Source organism: Macaca fascicularis, chromosome 9 (genome assembly GCF_037993035.2).
Source record: "Macaca fascicularis isolate 582-1 chromosome 9, T2T-MFA8v1.1".
NCBI classification, from domain to species: domain Eukaryota; kingdom Metazoa; phylum Chordata; class Mammalia; order Primates; family Cercopithecidae; genus Macaca; species Macaca fascicularis.
Genome location: NC_088383.1, coordinates 100,873,994 through 100,892,520, shown reverse-complemented (window position 1 = coordinate 100,892,520; position 18,527 = coordinate 100,873,994). Strand labels below are relative to the sequence as shown.

General features: G+C 41.9%; 1 protein-coding gene across 17 annotated transcripts in view; it reads left to right on the top strand.

Annotated features, from left to right (window-relative positions):
- Positions 1–18,527, top strand: part of CPEB3 (cytoplasmic polyadenylation element binding protein 3) — a 243,785-nt gene that overhangs the window by 184,354 nt on the left and 40,904 nt on the right. For 14 of the 17 annotated variants that reach the window (XM_045361193.3, XM_074002203.1, XM_074002202.1 and 11 more), the window contains one exon: positions 16,792–16,906. The exons of the other annotated variants lie outside the window; for them this stretch is intronic. In XM_045361193.3, the coding sequence (XP_045217128.1) occupies positions 16,792–16,906 (115 nt within the window). The remainder of the gene's footprint in view (positions 1–16,791; positions 16,907–18,527) is intronic. 17 annotated transcript variants of the gene reach the window in all.

The window sequence follows — 18,527 nt, the reverse complement described above, 5'->3', positions numbered from 1 at the left end:
ACAAGAACTGTGTTGAACCTTTGGAAGTAAATGAGGACCTTGGCAGTAGCTCAAGGCAAAGTCACACTTTGGAGCTCATTCACCGAACTTTTTTTGAGCCATGGCGCTTCCTTGCTCCCAGCTTTTGGCTTGGCTAGCCTTTATTTTCTACCTTTTAGGATCCCAGTGCCCTCATTCTGTTGTTTCATTCTTTCTGACTCTCCCTGGATTTCTTCTTGGAAATACACCATGTTCCAAAATGACCTTGCAGATTTTCTACCCTTTGTCTTTCTTTCTCATCGTTTCCCCTCAAACTCCTATTCCCTTTGGAACAGATTAATCAGATTGTTTTTCTAATGCAGAACCTGGTAGTGAGGTCTCCTTTCACCTATCTTGTCCAGGATCATGCTTGTTTTTTAAACTCAAATGAATTCCAAATTTGTGGATTTCAGGTTGTATTAGGGAGATATTTTTGGTCAGTGACTATGTTTTGTTAAATGACTCAACTCAGACTGTTCTGTGCATAGTTCTGGTCCTGAAAGATTGCAGAAGGAACTGTATTTATGGCCTGATTGATTGACTTCCTCAGTTCCAAAGAATGGGAAGACAAATTGGCAAGAGCAAGAAGAGATATTGAGGAGCTTCTAGATCTATGATTTTTTTTCCTTCTCCAGTAAGAGGAGTTTCATAGTTCAGGTATCCCAGGCATATGAGAAGACAGCTGTGTCCATGTGCGGCTGTGTCCAGGGATTCCAGTGAAGCAGGCAGACATTGTTCACAGTGGTCCTCTCATCAGAGTGACTACTTTTTGAGTATATTAATAGATTGAACCTGAAGGTTCCAGACAGCAAGCTAATAGAGCAAGGGACCTAGAAGGTCTATCAGAGATAGGGGCTGAAAAAGAGTAATCTTGAAAAGAAGGTGGGGAAGGAGCTATTTAAGATTCTAGAACATGTTGGCCGGAGATGTGGGATAGCAAACACCTTAAAAGGAGTATCAGAGGAGTTTCCTGCTTCCTGTTCCTTATGATTTATTTATAGCACGATCACAGTTTCTCTATATCCTGAAACACGACAGAATGATTTTGCTATAAATTTAATAACCATATTACCAAACTAAAGTATGTTTATGTGGGGATCCATTCTTTATGTTATTGCTCAGGTAATGTGGTCATCCACTTAAAACTTGAAAAACAAAAATTGAAAAGAATAAGGAATAAGAATAAGGAATCTGGAAATAAAGGCCAATTTAATTCTTCAGTTTTTAATTCTGTCCCATCTGTCTATCATTCTGGTGTTTCCTCCCCCTGTTTATATATCAGTGAGATTTGTAGCACTTTTCAGTCATTCCTTTTTAGTTACAAAAGCAGTCCAGATCCTTTTCCCAGCTATTTAAGACCTTCCCAGTCTGGCTTCAATTTTTTTCCAGCTTTGCCTTTTTCTGCTTTCCTTCTGAACCCCATATTTTAACCAAACGGAAATATCTGTGCTCTCATCTCGATTTCTTTCTCTCTTTCTCTCTCTTTCTTTCTTTCTTTCTTTCTTTCTTTCTTTCTTTCTTTCTTTCTTTCTTTCTTTCTTTCTTTCTTTCTTTCTCTCTCTCTCTCTCTCTCTCTCTCTCTCTTTCTTTCTTTCTTTCTTTCCTCTCTCTCTCTCTTTCTTTTTCTTTTTCTTTTTGAGACTGAGTCTTGCTCTGTTGCCTAGGCTGGAGTGCAGTGGTGCAGTCTCAGCACGCTGCAGCCTCCACCTTCTGGGTTCAAGTGATTCACCTGCCTCAGGTAGCTGGGATTACAGGCATGTGTCACCACACCTGGCTAATTTTTATACTTTTAGTAGAGACTGGGTTTCACCATGTTGGCCAGGCTGGTCTCGAACTCCTCATCTCAGGTGATCTACCCACCTTGGACTCCCAAAGTGCTAGGATTACAGGCGTGTGCCACTGTGCCCGGCCTCCCATCTCAATTTCTAATTCCTACCCTTATTTCAAGACTCCTCACAAATGCCATCTCTTTCATGAATCCTTCCCTGATCACCACGTCATGTATCGTGAATGTTACCTATTATTGTAGCTATCTCCAGCCCCATCTAGAGCCATCTTTTTAAAATGGTGTGCCTTCCTTCAGACTGTGTTTGAGTACCTGCTGTGGTCAAGGCACAGTACTGGTTACTATGAATCAGAATGTACTATAAGTTGATATGAAATCTTGTGTCCATAAGTATAGGCTGGGTGCGGTGGCTCATGCCTGTAATCCCAGCACTTTGGGAGGCTGAGGTGGGTGGATCACTTGAGGTCAGGAGTTCGAGACCAGCCTGGCCAACATGGTGAAACCCTGTCTCTGTTAAAAATACAAAACTTAGCCAGGCGTGGTGGTGGGCGCCTCTAATTCCAGCTACTCGGGAGGCTGAGGCACAAGAATCGCTTGAACCCAGGAGGCGGAGGTTGCAGTGAGCCGACATTGCACCATCGCACTCCAGCCTGGGCAGCAGAGGGAGACTCTGTCTCAAAAATAAATAAATTAATTAATTAATTCAATTAAATTAAAAATACACAAATTAGGCATGGTGGCAGATGCCTGTAATCCCAGCTGCTGGTGGGCTGTGGCAGGAGAATCGCTTGAACCCGGGAGGCAGAGTTTGCAGTGAGCTGAGATTGGGCTGCTGCACTCCAGCCTGGGAGACAGAGCAGGACTCAGTCTCAAAAAAAAAAAAAAAAAAAAAACCCGCAAAACAAGTATATAAATACACAGTGTCTATAGAACCTAACACATAAAAGGTTCTCAAATATTTACCAAAGTAACAAAGACAAAACAAAAGAATAAGATACAGATTATGTACTTTGGAGAGTTCACCTATACCTAGAATGATGAAAGAAAACTTCCTGGATGAAGTGTCATTTGAATTAGGCTTGAAGGATGAGGAGAATGTGGAGTTGGCCAAGAGAAGGGTGGAAGTATAGGGAATAGAAATTTCAGAGAAAGGTAAAAACATGAACACAGAAATGGGAAATGGTGTGACATGAATGGAGAATATTTAGGTTGGTTAGATGGAGCACAAATATATGAACGGGAATAGAGAGAATTAAATTGAGCAAAATAGATAGAGACTAAGTTATAGAGCACCTTGATTGATTGCCTCAATCCTTCATTTGTGATGTGTTTACTAAAGGTATTTCATTCTTTGCTTGGTACCTCCTAACACATAACTACAATTTTATCTTGGTCCATTCGAATCTGGTTTTGTATGTCCATCTTAGAATTCACGGCTAAGCCATATCAGCATGTGTGTCATATCCCACCTTGGAAATCTTTAGCATTTCTTATCTTGATTTATTTATTTGTTTCTTGAATTCTTGGTCTAAATTATGGTTTGGGGCTGGGCACAGTGGCTCTTGCCTGTAATCTCAGCATTTTGGGAGGCTGAGACAGGAGGATTGCTTGAGGTCAGGAGTTCGAGGCTGCAGTGAGCTGTGATCACACCAGTGCACTCCAGCATAGGCAACGGTGAGACCCTGTCTCTAAAAAAAGAAAAGAAAAGAAAAGAAAGAAATCATGGTTTGGACACCTTCCATCATAGGAATTTCTTCAAAGAAGGAATTTCCTTTCCAAAGTGAGAGAAGTATCTCCTATTCATTATACATTTGATTTTTTTGCCCTGGGTCTCTGAATCTGCAAATTGGTCCAGAGTTTCTTAGTGCTCGAATCTTTGGAAGCTGTATTTTTTTCCCAGGGAGGTCTAAAAAATGTTGCATTTCCAGCTGGGTGTGGTGGCTCACATCTGTAATCCCAGCACTTTGGGAGGCCGAGGCGGGCGGATTATAAGGTCAGGAGATCGAGACCATCCTGGCTAACACAGTGAAACCCCATCTCTACTAAAAATACAAAAAAAAAAAAAAAAAAATTAGCTGGGCATGGTGGCAAGTGCCTGTAGTCCCAGCTAGTCTGAAGGCTGAGGCAGGAGGATGGTGTGAACCTGGGAGACGGGGCTTGCAGTGAGCCAAGATCGTGCCACTGCACTCCAGCCTGGGTGACAGAGCAAGACTCTGTCTCAAAAAAAAAAAAAAAAAGTTGCATTTCCATTGTACTAAATGGTAGCTAGTGGACAAAATAGCCAATGCCACTCCTTAAGGGATAATGTTCAGTGTTTTCCAGTGTTCTGAAGAATACTTCTCCCATCAAAGACTAATCTCTTGAGAAGATCGTTGACAAAAGGTTTCCTCATAATGGTAATAGGTGTCATTTTTTGAGCACTTTGTGCATTGTATATCCATTTTGTCTTTTAATTAAAGTTTCCTTAGCCAAAATCATTTGGGAAACATTGATATGTTAAGGTTCTGAGAAGTCTTACAATATATACATTTGTGTAAAATTGTTTAATCCAGCATTTTACATACCTGCTTTGGGTATGATACTCGTGTAGATTCCTGTGGAATTAGTATTCCATGAAGCTCATTCAAAGAATAGGCATCTTCCCAGGAAAAACTTCGGTAACCTGAACTTTTATGTGTACATTCCTCTCAAGAGTTTTAGTGATCAGCATGCCAGTAACAACATCCTTGTCCTAGTACCATGGAGCTGAAAGTTCATATTTATGTAGACATTGGACGAAGTTGTCTGGCTGGAGTACAAGATTGCCTGAGACAGTGAACCTGAAAGTTAAAATAGCTGGATACGGTGCTAGTTTCACTGCTAACTCATTTTTCTTGAGCTTTGCTAACTGCTGGTTTTCTTAATAGGTCCAACAGATGTCCGTTGGTCATTTCTTGATGCATTGCAAATAGGCATAAAGAGTTTGGAGAAAAAAGAGTTGTTAATCACTCACCAGTAAAAATTCATGTTGACTTGTCCAGGAGCCTCTCTGGAAGCTGTGACTGGTGGCCAGTAGCCTGGAGAACAGGGAGTCTTGCAGGCACACAACATGATTGTAGTGGAAAGAGTACATGTAGACTGTTTTATAAACCTGGAGTTCAGTTCCGAGATGACTTCCCTCTTCTGATCCTTAGCTTCCTTAGCTCTAAAGTAGGGATAATTTTTAGAGCATATAGTGTGGTGCTGTTTAAGTGTGACTGTAAAATGCCCAGCACAGTAGTGCAATATAAGTGCTCAAACGTGCTGATTTCTTTTTTCTTTCAAAAGGGAATCAGCTGTCATGTTTATGCTTTCTGAGTGATGTAGCAGCATCAGCAGTGATGATGAACACTAGATAATTTTGATCACTGAGTGGGTCTCACCTAGTGGCATCAGAGATTTGCACTCATTAAGCCCAAGACCTTGGGCATTCACTGGTGACCAAATACACCCTATTTTCCTACCCCTGGAAGGTAGCTCTCAGTGGAGTGAGGAGAGTAATCTGGGAGCTGTGGAAGAGCAGCTGCTGGACATGTTTTGTGACACCAGTGTCAGCCCCTCAGGAAAACATTTGTTTACACACCAAACTTGCACAGAGCACTCACTAATGGTTAGGCACTGTGCTGCGCAGTTGGGATCCACACAAATATATGGTTTCAGCCTTAGAGGATCTTAGAGTCCAATAGAGGGAAATAGACATATGACCAGTAAGTGACCTAAGGAGCCACAGATGCTCTGAAAACCTGAAAGTTAAAATAGCTGCATGGAAGTATTAGAGGGAGTAGTTGTGATGGGGAGAGCGCTCCAAGGGCAGAGTACTCAGATGTTTCTGAGACAGTCAGAAAAGCCTTTAGAGAGAAGGTGTTGACTGGAGTCTTCTGGGCATAACATTTAATTGATAATGGCTTTATTAAATCAAATACAGTGCAAAGATATGCATAACCATTTTCATGGGTCAGTTTATGCATGTTCTATTTCTGCACTGAGTGCCCTTATGAAACAGTGTACCGAATTGTTCGAATTGTTCATCAGTAACTGAAGGTCCCAAAGGGGTTGTAAAGCCTGTAGTCGCCTTGCATCAGATAATAGGCTCTGCAGCCTGGTGATGGGGGTAGGAGTTTCCTTTTTGTACCTGGACTATTTCCTAAACCTGAGGGTGGACTTGGAGTATCCAAATAGGACGTGAAAGAATTTCCTAGGGTTACTTTTGGCTCCCTGTCTAGGAAGAATCCTGGCTATTTTGACGAAGATTTTCTCCTTCTACTTGGAGACTACTTGTATCTAGGGAATGGGAGGAATAGTCTGAATGTGAGAGTTACGGCTTTTTGCCTTGAGGCCTGACGGAGGTCTGACTGAAGCCCCCAGAGCTACCTGGAATATAGAAGTCTTACTAAGGCCAAAGACTCTGATTAGCTGTTCCTTTCTCTCCACTGCCCCCAGAAGATGCAGGGAAGGCCTCTCTTCCTCTTCAGCACTTGAGAATAATAGATAGCATCTAAACTCCTGAAACTGGCTGACCTATTTGTTAGGGAGCTATGTGGTCAAAATTATGTTGAAATGAGATGCCAATATCAGTGTGCTGTGAGGAGTCCAAACCACAATTATTATTGTGGCTCTTAGTTTTGGTGATTAATAATAAACCAACTCCTTATGCCAGGGAAGAGATAAAGATGCCTCACAAACCACAAACTAGCTTGTTTATTTATTTATTTATTTATTGAGACAGAGGCTGTCACCCAGACTGGAGTGTAGTGGCATAATCTTGGCTCACTGCAACCTCCACCTCCCAGGTTCAAGCGATTCTCTTGCCTTAGCATCCTGAGTAGCTGGAATTTCAGGCACACACCACCATGCCCAGCTAATTTTTGTATTTTTAGTAGAGACGGGGTTTCACCATGTTGGCCAGGCTGGTCTCGAACTTTGACCTCAAGTGATCCACCCACCTTGGCCTCCCAAAGTGTTGGGATTACATGTGTGAGCCACCACACCTGGCCACAAACTAGTTTATTTCTGATATTGCTGGGGCAATCCAGTCATTTTGTGAAGTCTGTGATGCTTAAAATAGAATTGCTGACAGCTGGGGTGGGTCTGAGTTCATCACCACTACAACTGAGCTGTTGCAGCTGTATGTCAGCAGACCTAGGTTTAGCTGACTCATCCTGGCTATTGGGATGAGCTGGGGTGCTGCTGCTTGTTGGGGAGAGCAGTCCTGATGGTTCTGCAGTATTGTTTTTGTGATTTATGTAGACTAAAAGGATTGTAGGATTGGGGAGAGAATAATGGAGACTTTTTTTCCTAAAGAGCTTGAGTTTGAAGGGTACTGAAAAGAGGAAAAGGAAAAAGGAAATCAGAGTATGGGGGAAGTAGCTGAGCTCTGAACCAGGTCCTTTATGGGAAAAAGAGCATATGGCTTTGAGGGGGTCTTTAGTCAGGTAGTTTCCCGAGCTGGCTGCCCGAACAGTTTGCCGTTTGGAGCTGCCTTGAGATGAACAGATGAAAATGAAATCCTATGCAGTAGGATGTTCATATGATGGATGCTGTAATCTAAAGAAGGGACCATACAGAGTGAGAAGTTAAAAATGAACTTGATGATATGTATTGGTAGATGAATATCTAAATACTAAATTGTAACTGAGAACTCTAGGTGTAGGGATATGTGGTTATGCTGAGAAATTTGAAGTCTTGAGGTTTGTGTTAGAAACAGTTCATGGCCAGGTGCGGTGGCTTATGCCTGTAATCCCAGCACTTTGGGAGGCATAGGCTGGTGGATCACGAAGTTATGAGATCGAGACCATCCTGGCTAACAGGGAGAAACCCCATCTCTACTAAAAATACAAAAAATAGCCGGGCGTGGTGGTGGGTGCCTGTAGTCCCAGCTACTCGGGAGGCTGAGGCAGGAGAATGGTGTGAACCCGGGAGGCAGAGCTTGCAGTGAGCTGAGATCGTGCTACTGCACTCCAGCCTGGGCGACAGAGCGAGACTCTCTCAAAAAACAACAACAACAACAACAAAAACTGTTCTTATCTTATCGGCTGGGCGTGGTGGATCACCTGAGGTTAGGAGTTCGAGACCAGCCTGACCAACCTGGTGAAACTCCGTCTCTACTAAAAATACAAAAATTAGCTGGGCATGGTGGCGGGCGCCTGTAATCCCAGCTATTCAGGAGGCTGAGACAGGAAAATCACTTGAACCCAGGAGTTGGAGGTTGCAGTGAGCCGAAATTGTGCCATTGCACTCCAGCCTAGGTGACAAGAGCAAGGCTCCATCAAAAAAACCACAAAAAACAAAAAACAAACTATTCGTATTAAAACTATGTTTTCAGGCTGGGCGTGGTGGCTCACGCCTGTAACCCTAGCACTTTGGGAGGCCGAGGCGGGCGGATCACCTGAGATCGGGAGTTTGAGCCCAGCCTGATCAACATGGAGAAACCCTGTCTCTACTGAAAATACAAAAAAATTAGCCAGGCGTGGTGGCGCATGCCTGTAATCTCAGCTACTTGAGAGGCTGAGGCACGAGAATCGCTTGAACCCGGGAGGTGGAGGTTGTGGTGAGTAGAGATCGTGCCATTGCACTCCAGCCTGGGCAACAAGAGTAAAACTCTGTCTCAAAAAAAAAACAAAAAAAACAAAAAAAACAACTATGTTTTCTCCTTGCTGCTGGGGGGAAAACAAATATGTTTTCTCCCTGCTGCAAGGAGGGAAAATAGAAACAAAAACTTGTGTTTTCTCTTATCCTGTAATTAAATTAGATACAACAAAAATATTTTCCTGAGAGAAGGGCTGGTTCTGTCGCCCAGGCTGGAGTGCAGTGGCTTCATCACAACTCACTGCAACCTCAAACTCCAGGGCCTAAACGATCTTCCCACCTTAGCCACCACACCTAGCTAATTTTAAAAAGGTTTTCATAGAGACAGGGTGTCACTATGCTGCCCAGGCAGGTCTTGAACTCCTGGCCTCAAGTGGTCCTCCAGCCTTGGCCTTCCAAAGTGCTGAGATTATATAGGCATGAGCCACCATGCCTGGCCAAAAATGCTTTTTTTTTTTTTTGAGACGGCGTTTCACTGTCCAGGCTGGAGTGCATGGCGTGATCTCAGTTCACTGCAACCTCTGCCTCCCGGATTCAGGCAATTCTCCTGCCTCAGCCTTCCAAGAAGCTGGGATTATAGGCACCTGCCACCAAACCCAGCTAATTTTTTGTATTTTTTTTTTTTTTTTTTTTTTTAGTAGAAATGGGGTTTCACCATGTTGGCCAGGCTGGTCTCAAACTCCTGACCTCAGGTGATCCACCCGCCTCGGCGTCCCAAAGTGCCGGGATTACAGGCGTGAGCCACCGTGCCTGGCCAAAAATGCATTTTATATTTAATTTTAACTAAGAGGTTCTGGTCAATTGTCAATGAAATTTTCTTTTTAGGAAATGATGTTATCATATAACATTCTGATTAAAGAAGTAACCCATTGTAGAGGGCAGACACAGTGGCTCACGCCTATAATCCTAGCACTTTGGGAGGCTGAGGTGGGTGGATTGCTTGGGCCCCTAAGTTCAAGATCAACCTGGGCAACACGGCAAAACCCTGTCTCTACAAAAAATACAAAAATTAGCTGGGCATGGTGGCGCATGCTTGTACTCCATGTACTACTGTACTCTAGCCTGAGTGACAGAGTGAGACCCTGTCTCAAAAAAAAAAAAAAGGCGACGAAAAGACCCATATTGCATGTCTTGTTTTTCCTAGCCCTTGACCTAATCTTATCCCTATTAATGACCTTCAGTTTTAAGTAGGATGAAACTTTAGTTTTTATATGGAGCTATAATTATTTTACTCTTTATTGATAAAAATTTCAAACTGGGCCAGCAAGGGTGGCTCATGCCTGTAATCCCAGCACTTTGGGAGGCTGAGGCGGGCGGATCACTTGAGGTCAGGAGTTTGAGACCAGCCTGGCCAACATGGTGAAACCCTGTCTCTACTAAAAATACAAAAACTAACCAGGCTTTGGGGCAGGTGCCTGTAATCCCAGCTACTTGGGAGACCGAGGCAGGAGAATTGCTTGAACCTGGGAGGCAGAGGTTGCAGTGAGCCAAGATTGCACCACTACACTCCAGCCTGAGTGACAGAGCAAGACTCCATCTAAAAAAAAAAGAAAGAAACATAAAAATAGTCAAACTGGTTTGGTAACATATCTTTTATACAGTTTAGCCAGAAAACTTTCAGTTCTTTGAACAGCTATCTAATATTTCAGTTTAGTATACTCTTAACCATTTAAAGTTAATCTCTATAGAATCAAACTTTTCAGAGCAATAGCAAGAAATAAGTAAGGAAAAGGCCAGGGATGGAGTGAAGTTTCTGAAAACTTGGCGCTGAGACGGGCAGATCACCTGATGTTGAGACCATCCTGACCAACATGGAGAAACCCCATCTCTACTAAAAATACAAAATTAGCCAGGCATAGTGGTGCATACCTGTAATCGCAGCTACTTGGGAGGCTGAGACAGGAGAATCACTTGAACCTGGGAGGCAGAGGTTGCGGTGAGCCGAGATTGTGCCATCACACTCCAACCTGGGCAACAAGAGCGAAACTCCGTCTCAAAAAAAAAAAAAAAGAGCAAGGTATAGTAGGGCAGAATTATTGGAAGTGTAGGTATTAATAGGTGTCATGCAAAAAATGGGGTCTATGGAAATAATTTTAGAAATGCTGAATTAAACAACATTGAACAGATTTTTTTTTTTTTGAGACGGAGTCTCGCTCTGTCGCCCAGGCTGGAGTGCAGTGGCCGGATCTCAGCTCACTGCAAGCTCCGCCTCCCGGATTCATGCCATTCTCCTGCCTCAGCCTCCCGAGTAGCTGGGACTACAGGCGCCCACCACCTCGCCCAGCTAGTTTTTTGTGTTTTTTTAGTAGAAACGGGGTTTCACCGTGTTAGCCAGGATGGTCTTGATCTCCTGACCTCGTGATCCGCCCGTCTCGGCCTCCCAAAGTGCTGGGATTACAGGCTTGATCCCCTGCACCCGGCCAGACTTTTTTTTTTTTTTTTTGAGGTGGAGTTTTGCTCTTGTGCCCAGGCTGGAGTGCAGTGGTGTGATCTTGGCCCACCACAGCGTCCACTTTCTGGGTTCAAGCAATTTTCCTGCCTCAGCCTCCCAAGTAGCTGGGATTACAGGCGTGCACCACCATGCCTGACTGATTTTGTATTTTTGTAGATACGGGGTTTCACCCTGCTGGTTAGGCTGGTCTCGAACTCCTGACCTCAGGTGATCCACCCACCTTGGCCTCCCAGAGTACTGGGATTACAGGTGTGAGCCACTGCACCTGGCTGAAAAGATTTCTATAGAATTTCTTAGAGCCTTTAATTAAGTACACTAATGGGTGCCATGAAACGCCAAGAAGGAGAAGATAATCTACAGCTTTTCCCCAACACTGCTTATCTGGCAGACCAACCTTAGGGACCCATGTTCCACAGAACACACTTTGAGAAACCTTGAAAAGGAGTATTACTGATTTCACTACTAACTGTTGATATTATTAATGTTAAATTCTTTTAGATTTCTTAAAGGCTGATGTTAAAGTCACTATATGGTATAAATTATTATATTTATAGCACTCAGCACTGTGTTTGGTTTTTGTCTTTATTCCTAAAAAGATTTTGCCTTTGGAGGTAAGCAGTTATATGAAAAAGAAGATAAGAATTTAGAAGATAATGTAATTCAGCCAAAAGTAGTCCTCAGGAGAGCTTCCATAGGAATACGTGCTTTAGAGAGAAACTAAAGAAAAATGATTTTTGTATTTTCTCTCATATGTGCTAATGGAACAAAACATTCCATCATTGTGAGCTGTGTGGTAACTAAACTCTTCAAGCCAAAGATCATGGACTGGGTGGGGCCCGTGGCATACATCTGGTCTGCAGATAGTTTTATTTAGCCTGTATAGTGACTTTTAACATTTGAATTAGTTCCTATTTTAGAATCTTGAAGTTTCACTTAAAAATCTGAATTTCTAGCCACTCTTGAAAAATGAGAAAAGTCTGACAATACATAGGCAAGTGGTAACTACTTGCTGGAGCTGAGAAGTAGTTTACTCCAGTGTGTTACTGCCTGCGTACTAACCCAAACGTGGCTTGACATTTGTGCTACCTGTCTGACCCTATGGCCATTTGAGTTTGTGTGACCCCCTACTGTAAGGACATGGCATGGCCCAAGAGCTGGAGCTTCCCAAAGGATACTGTAGCCCCTCTTTTTATATGTTTATTTTTATTTTATTTTGAGACAGGGTCTCACTCTAATCACCCAGGCTGGAGTGCAGTGGTGCAATCTTGGCTCACTGCAACCTCTGCCTCCCAGGTTCAAGTGGTTCTCCTGCCTCAGCTTCCTGAGTAGCTGGGATTACTGGTGCCCACCACCACACCCAGCCAATTTTTGTATTTTTAGTAGAGACGGGGTTTCACCATGTTGGCCAGGCTGTTGTCGAACTCCTGACTTCAAATGATCCGCCCAGCTCGGTCTCCCAAAGTGCCGGGATTACAGAAATGAGCCACTGCACCTGGCCAGCAAACTCTTTTTAGAGTCACCTTTACAAGCAAATGTGATCAGGCTGCTCCAGGAAGAAGTGCTGGAATCATGTTAGGATAATTTAAGGGAATCTTTACTGTTTCTGGGGGACATCCTTATACTTGTCCTCAGGATGCTGAGGCTTTTACTGCCCCTAAAGCGCCTACTTGACAACATACTGGAAGAGTTGTTTCATTCACACACCTTCTTTGTCACACACACTCACAGAGTTAGCCCTGTACAGTTGTTCCTAAGTTTGCATAAGAGATTGGTTCTAGGACCCCCGCTCAGATACCAAAATCCACAGATGCTCGAGTCCCTTACATAAAATAGTGTAACCTATGTGCATCCTCCCATACACTTTGAATTGTCTCTAGATTACTTATAATACCTAATACAATGTAAATGCTATGTAAATAGTCGTTCTACTGTAGTTTTAAAATTTGTATTATTGTTACTGTTATTTTTGTTTTAAAACATATTCTAGGCCGGACATAGTGGCTCACACCTGTAATCCCAGCACTCTGGGAGGCCGAGGCAGGTAGATACCTGAGATCAAGAGTTTGAGAGCAGCCTGGCCAACATGATGAAACCCCATCTCTACTAAAAAAAGAAAAATCAGCCGGGTATGGTGACACGCCCTAGCAACTCAGGAGGCTGAGGCAGGGGAATTGCTTGAACCTGTGAGGTGGAGGTTTCAGTGGGCTGAGATTGTGCCACTGCACTCCAGCCTGGGTGACAGAACGAGACTCCATCTCCAAAAAAAAAAAAAAAAAAGTTTTCTATTTGAGATTGGCTGACCCTCGTTGCAGACTCAGAACCCTCAGACATGGAGGCCCAGTTTTGTATAGAGAGAGGAAATTTATATTGAATTAGGACAGAATTATAATTTCATCTATTCTCAAAAATAATTATTAAATGAAGATAATTAAAAAGTGGTTATTTTATTTATACTCTCCACAAAATATTTGAATTAGCTTATAAAGTATGATATAACAATGAAGTATATATATATACATATATATACACACACACACACATATATATATATATATATATGCACATACACACACACACACACACACACACACACACACACAAAATCAGGACCAGAAAATATATCCAAACAAAGAGTAAGTCCAGAAGGATAGAACACGGATATCAGGACCTGAGGTCTGGAGAAACAGGCCTGATGTGAGAATGGGCTTAGATTTCAGAGAGAAACCAGAGTGTGAGTGTAACTTTTCATACAGGTAGTACCACAATATTATTATTTGCTTAGTAGATAGAGTGTGTTGATATTGTTCTATGTTGATTAATTCTGCAGAGGTGACAGCTCTGAGCAACTGTTTTCTGGTGGCAGCTGGGAAATGTAGGTTTTGTGAATAGGGTTAATCAGCACTGTGTCTTGAGCCCTCTTCCTATATTTTTACCTTATCTACAATGCCAAGAATAAAGGAATGGGTTGTGTGCAATGTGATGAAGTGAGGTCGGGGGTTGGGGAGTGGGCAGAAAAGGCAGTAGGCAATAATGAAAGCTCTCAGCAGGAAGGTTTGAGATCTTTTGCAGAGTTCTTTTGAGCAGTGGTAACCTACAGCTATTGATAAAAGGCTGTATTTCCTGTCTCAGTTAATTGAGCATGAAAGCAGACCACTGGATACTACACAAGAATAGTTTTCATTTTTTAAATAAAGTTATCTATGATCGAACGCAATTAACATAAAGTGATTGGAATTACCTTACCAGGTGCCTAAGCTGCCTTAACTGCTTTATTAGGAATGAGATCAGAAGAGAGATTGTGTGTAGAAAAAGATACATCTGTGTGTGTGTGTATGTGTGTGTGTGTGTATGTGTGTATTTAAGGGAATCTTTACTGTTTGTTCTCACAGTGTCAGGAAATTATTGTGTATTAAATGAAAAAATTAGTAATAGGCAATAGTTCCTCATGAAGGCATTTAAAAGTAATGCTTTATGGTATTAGTGAATCTGCCTTTGTAGTAAATGTCAAGGGAATGATAATTTAGTCAAACAGACCAAAGTTTACACGGAAAGAACTGCATTTTTTTTCATGCAATAAAGGTGGAGCAAATGTCTGAATGTGAACGGTATTGTAAACAGGTCCAAATTTTCAGGGTCTAGGGAAGAAATGGAGATTTTGTGTCTTTTGGCTAAGTGGTGAGGCCAACAGTGTCATAAAAGGCAAAAAGTGGCTGGGCTCAGTGGCTCGCTCCAGTTATCCCAGCCCTTTGGGAGGCCGAGGTGGGCAGATCTCTTGAGGTCAGGAGTTTGAGACCACCCTGGCCAACATGGCAAAACCCTGTCTCTGCTAAAAATATAAGAATTACCCAGGTGTGGTGGCAGGTGCCTATAATTCCAACTACTCAGGAGGCTGAGTCACGAGAATCATTTGAACCCAGGAGACAGAGGTTGCAGTGAGCCGAGATAATGCCACTGCACTCCAGCCTGGGCAATAAGGCAACACTCTTGTCTCAAATAATAATAATAAAGGCAAAAAGTTAGGTGAGGGTGAATTTTTTTAGCAATCTTAAAGAATGTGTAGACTGGCCAGGCACGGTGGCTCATGCCTGTAATCCTAACACTTTGGGAGGCCGAAGCGGGTAGAACCCCTGAGGTTAAGAGTTTGAGACCAGCTGGCCAACATGGTGAAACCTTGTCTCTACTAAAAATACAAAAATTAGCTGGGTGTGGTCGTGGTCACCTGTAATCCCAGCTACTTGGGAGGCCAAGGCAGGAGAATTCTCTTGAACCCAGGGGTTGGAGGTTGCATGAGCCAAGATGGTGCCACTTTACTCCAGCCTGGGCAAAAAGGAGAAACTCCATCTCCAAAAAAAAAAAAAGAAAAAAAAAAAAAAGTAGACTATTTCTAACTGAGCAATTCCAGTTTTAAAGTTAATTCAAAATTTTTGAAAGTATAATTGCCACAGGTGCTACCTTTCAAGTGGGAGTACTCCTGGGTATAAGCCAAGCCACATACGAAATTATCCCATATGTTTCTTTGCATTGAGTGTTGATGTCTGAGCAAGGGGGAAAATGAACAATTCCATTGATACTAAGGAAATGAAAAGTCAACTTTTTTGTTTTCTATCTTAGTCATTGGTGGAGGGGAGGGGGAATGGCATGTTCCTTGAGGACAGATACCAGGTTCCCTTTCTGCACCCAGCCCGCTTCTCAGAGCATATTGGCTACTTGCCTAACTGGTTGGTTTTGAGGCAGTGCAGAATTTGCCTTCTCATGCAGGAGGATGTTTTTGTGTTTTTGTTTTGTTTTAAGCTATTCTTTGATAACATGTTTTAAGGTTTCATGTATAAAATCATATACATAAAGGCTCATGTTTTAAGGTTAAAATTCTAATGAAATACCTTATTTTTTACTCTGTGATAAAATAGTACAAACTATGGGCACTAAGTCAGAGTCCCAGTTAAGAAAAATGACCAAATAGAAATATGCCACAAAGATTTCTTTTTCTGCTTTAAACCAAATTTACTTAAACTTTGAGGCTTGCTTTTATTTAACCAGCCTCGTTTGTCAAAATCAGATAAATCCGAAAGAGATATCTCTCTCTCTTTTTTTTTTTTCCGGAGGCAGTCTTGCTCTGTCACCCAGGCTGCAGTGCAGTGGCGCGATCTCGGCTCACTGCAACCTCTACCTGCTGGGTTCAAGTGATTCTCATGCCTCAGCCTCCTGAGTAGCTGGGACTATAGATGTGAGCCACTACACCCAGCTAGTTTTTGTATTTTCAGTAGAGACAGGGTTTCACCATGTTGGCCAGGCTGATCTCGAACTCCTGACCTTAAGGAATCCACCTTCCTCGGCCTTCCAAAGCGCTGGGATTACAGGTGTGAGCCACCATGCCTGGCCAGAGAGTACTCTCTTTGTGCTATATTGTTATCTCTGGTAATTCTATGCTAACTTGCTGCGTGTTAATCTGTATTAAATCATATTGCTGAAAGATATGTTTGAATTTGGAAGGTGATGAGAATTAAAAAGTCAGACATGGATAATTTTTAGAAAATACTCCTGATGTACTTTAGATGAACTCTTAAAACAAAGTGGTGTATTGTGACACATTGTAAACAGTCTCTATCGTGTGTTAAAATGAATCTGATTCAAAATGCAGACTGTCTCTAAAAACCTGCCTTACAATAAAAAAAAACACAGGCAGAGGTGGTTTCCAGTGGTTTCATGTTATATGTCATATGTCTAGAGTGCTGAGTACAGTACCTGTAAGTAGATTCCCCAAGAGATCTATTGAAAGGTACTTAATGCGGATTACATTAACTAATTAACTGGATTTTGTTTGGGTCATGTTCATTGTGAAATGCACAAATCAGTGGGTTTGTCTTTAGTCATCTTATTCTCATTTGGGGTTGCTGGAAATGAAGTAAGGACCAAGTAAACGACTTTTTTTCAGGTGCAAATTCGACCATGGAACCTAAGTGACAGTGACTTTGTAATGGATGGTTCTCAGCCTTTGGACCCCAGAAAAACTATCTTTGTTGGGGGAGTTCCACGACCCCTTCGAGCTGGTGAGTGGAAATAGTAACACCACAACAACAAAACCAACAACAACAAAATCCCCAATGCCTTTAGTCTTAAATATTTTCTAGGTTTCCAGTGAGCTATACATAGTCTCCAAAAAGAAGGCTGTTGTCGTTTTCACTGAGCTTTTTCAGGATTAAAGGTTTTCTCCCAAAATGCTCTATTTTGTTATGGTACAAAAGTGAATTTCATTAAACAGTTATGTTGAAAAAATGAATTTTATTTAGTGCTTTCCTATTTAATCCCTTATGTAAAAAATAATAACACATTTGGCAGTGTGCATTCTTATGCCAGTCAGCATTGTTATGTATGACAGAAATCTGTCTTTTTTAAAGCTTCCCTGTTGTTTTTTTTTTAAGTTACTTTCCAATGATGAAATAATTGTGCTGCTTGATTTGAGCAGAATCATAATTGACTGGAGAGTTTGAAGTGTTGTTGAACTGATGGCTTCAATACATATTTAAATCCAAAGACAAATCCAATCAGCTGTGCATCAGCCTCCTAATAACCAGTATTAATGCCAGTGGAGTATAACAAAATTATTTCTAAGATCTAAGTTTTTGAAGCACTTAGAATAATTAAGTTTATTTTTTTAAAGTAAAACAAAAAATGTTACTGTTGCCACTGTAGTTGTGAAAGTACATTTCTTTTGTGTTATTTATATGCACATAGACTTAGTTCTACCTAAAAATTAAAACAAAAAGCAGAGATCATTAAAATCATGTTGTGAAACAGAATTATAAAATGTAACCTAACGTTATTTAGCTGTATGACTTTCGTGACTTCTTAATTCTGAAAGTTCCTCAACATTTCTAACATATTTATCCAAATCCCATCTCCAGGCTACACCTAAAAGATAACTTTAAACCTATATAAAGACATTAATAATTTCATTTTGAAGGACTTTTAAACATATTTTTTCTGACTGGGTCTTATTTTCTTCATTCCAATGGAAAACTATCAAACAAAAGGTAGAAAGCAAAGCAGCAGAGATGCTTCCCTTTTATCTGCAGTCGGAGAAGAAAGTCTAAGAAGGGCTAATTCAAATGTGAAAAGCATTATGAGATGGGGGCAAATGCAGACCTTTGTTTGTAAACTGTTTGTGCTTTTAAAAAAAATGATGGGGGTGTTGTGGAATATTTCTGAATTTTTCTAACTAGTGTTATATTTAGGAGTGGAGAGGGACAGAAATCCTTTTTCTTATTTTACAAATGGACAATCATAGCTAGTATTGTAGCTTTTCCTTTTGCAACTAACTACAAGCACAAATTAGTTTTTTTGTTTGTTTGTTTGTTTGAGACGGAGTCTCACTCTGTCGTCCAGACTGGAGTGCAGTGGTGCCATCTCGGCTCACTGCAACCTCCGCCTCCCGGGTTCAAGGGTTTCTCCAACTTCAGTCTCCCAAGTAGTTGGGACTACAGGTGTGTGCCACCACACCTGGCTAATTTTTGTATTTCTAGTAGAGACAAGGTTCTGCCACGTTGGTCAGGCTGGTCTCGATCTCCTGACCTCAGGTGATCTGCCCACCTCAGCCTCCTAAAGTGGCTGGGATTACAGGCGTGAGCCACCACGTCTGGCCACAAATGAGTTTTTATGTTCTAGCCCCTT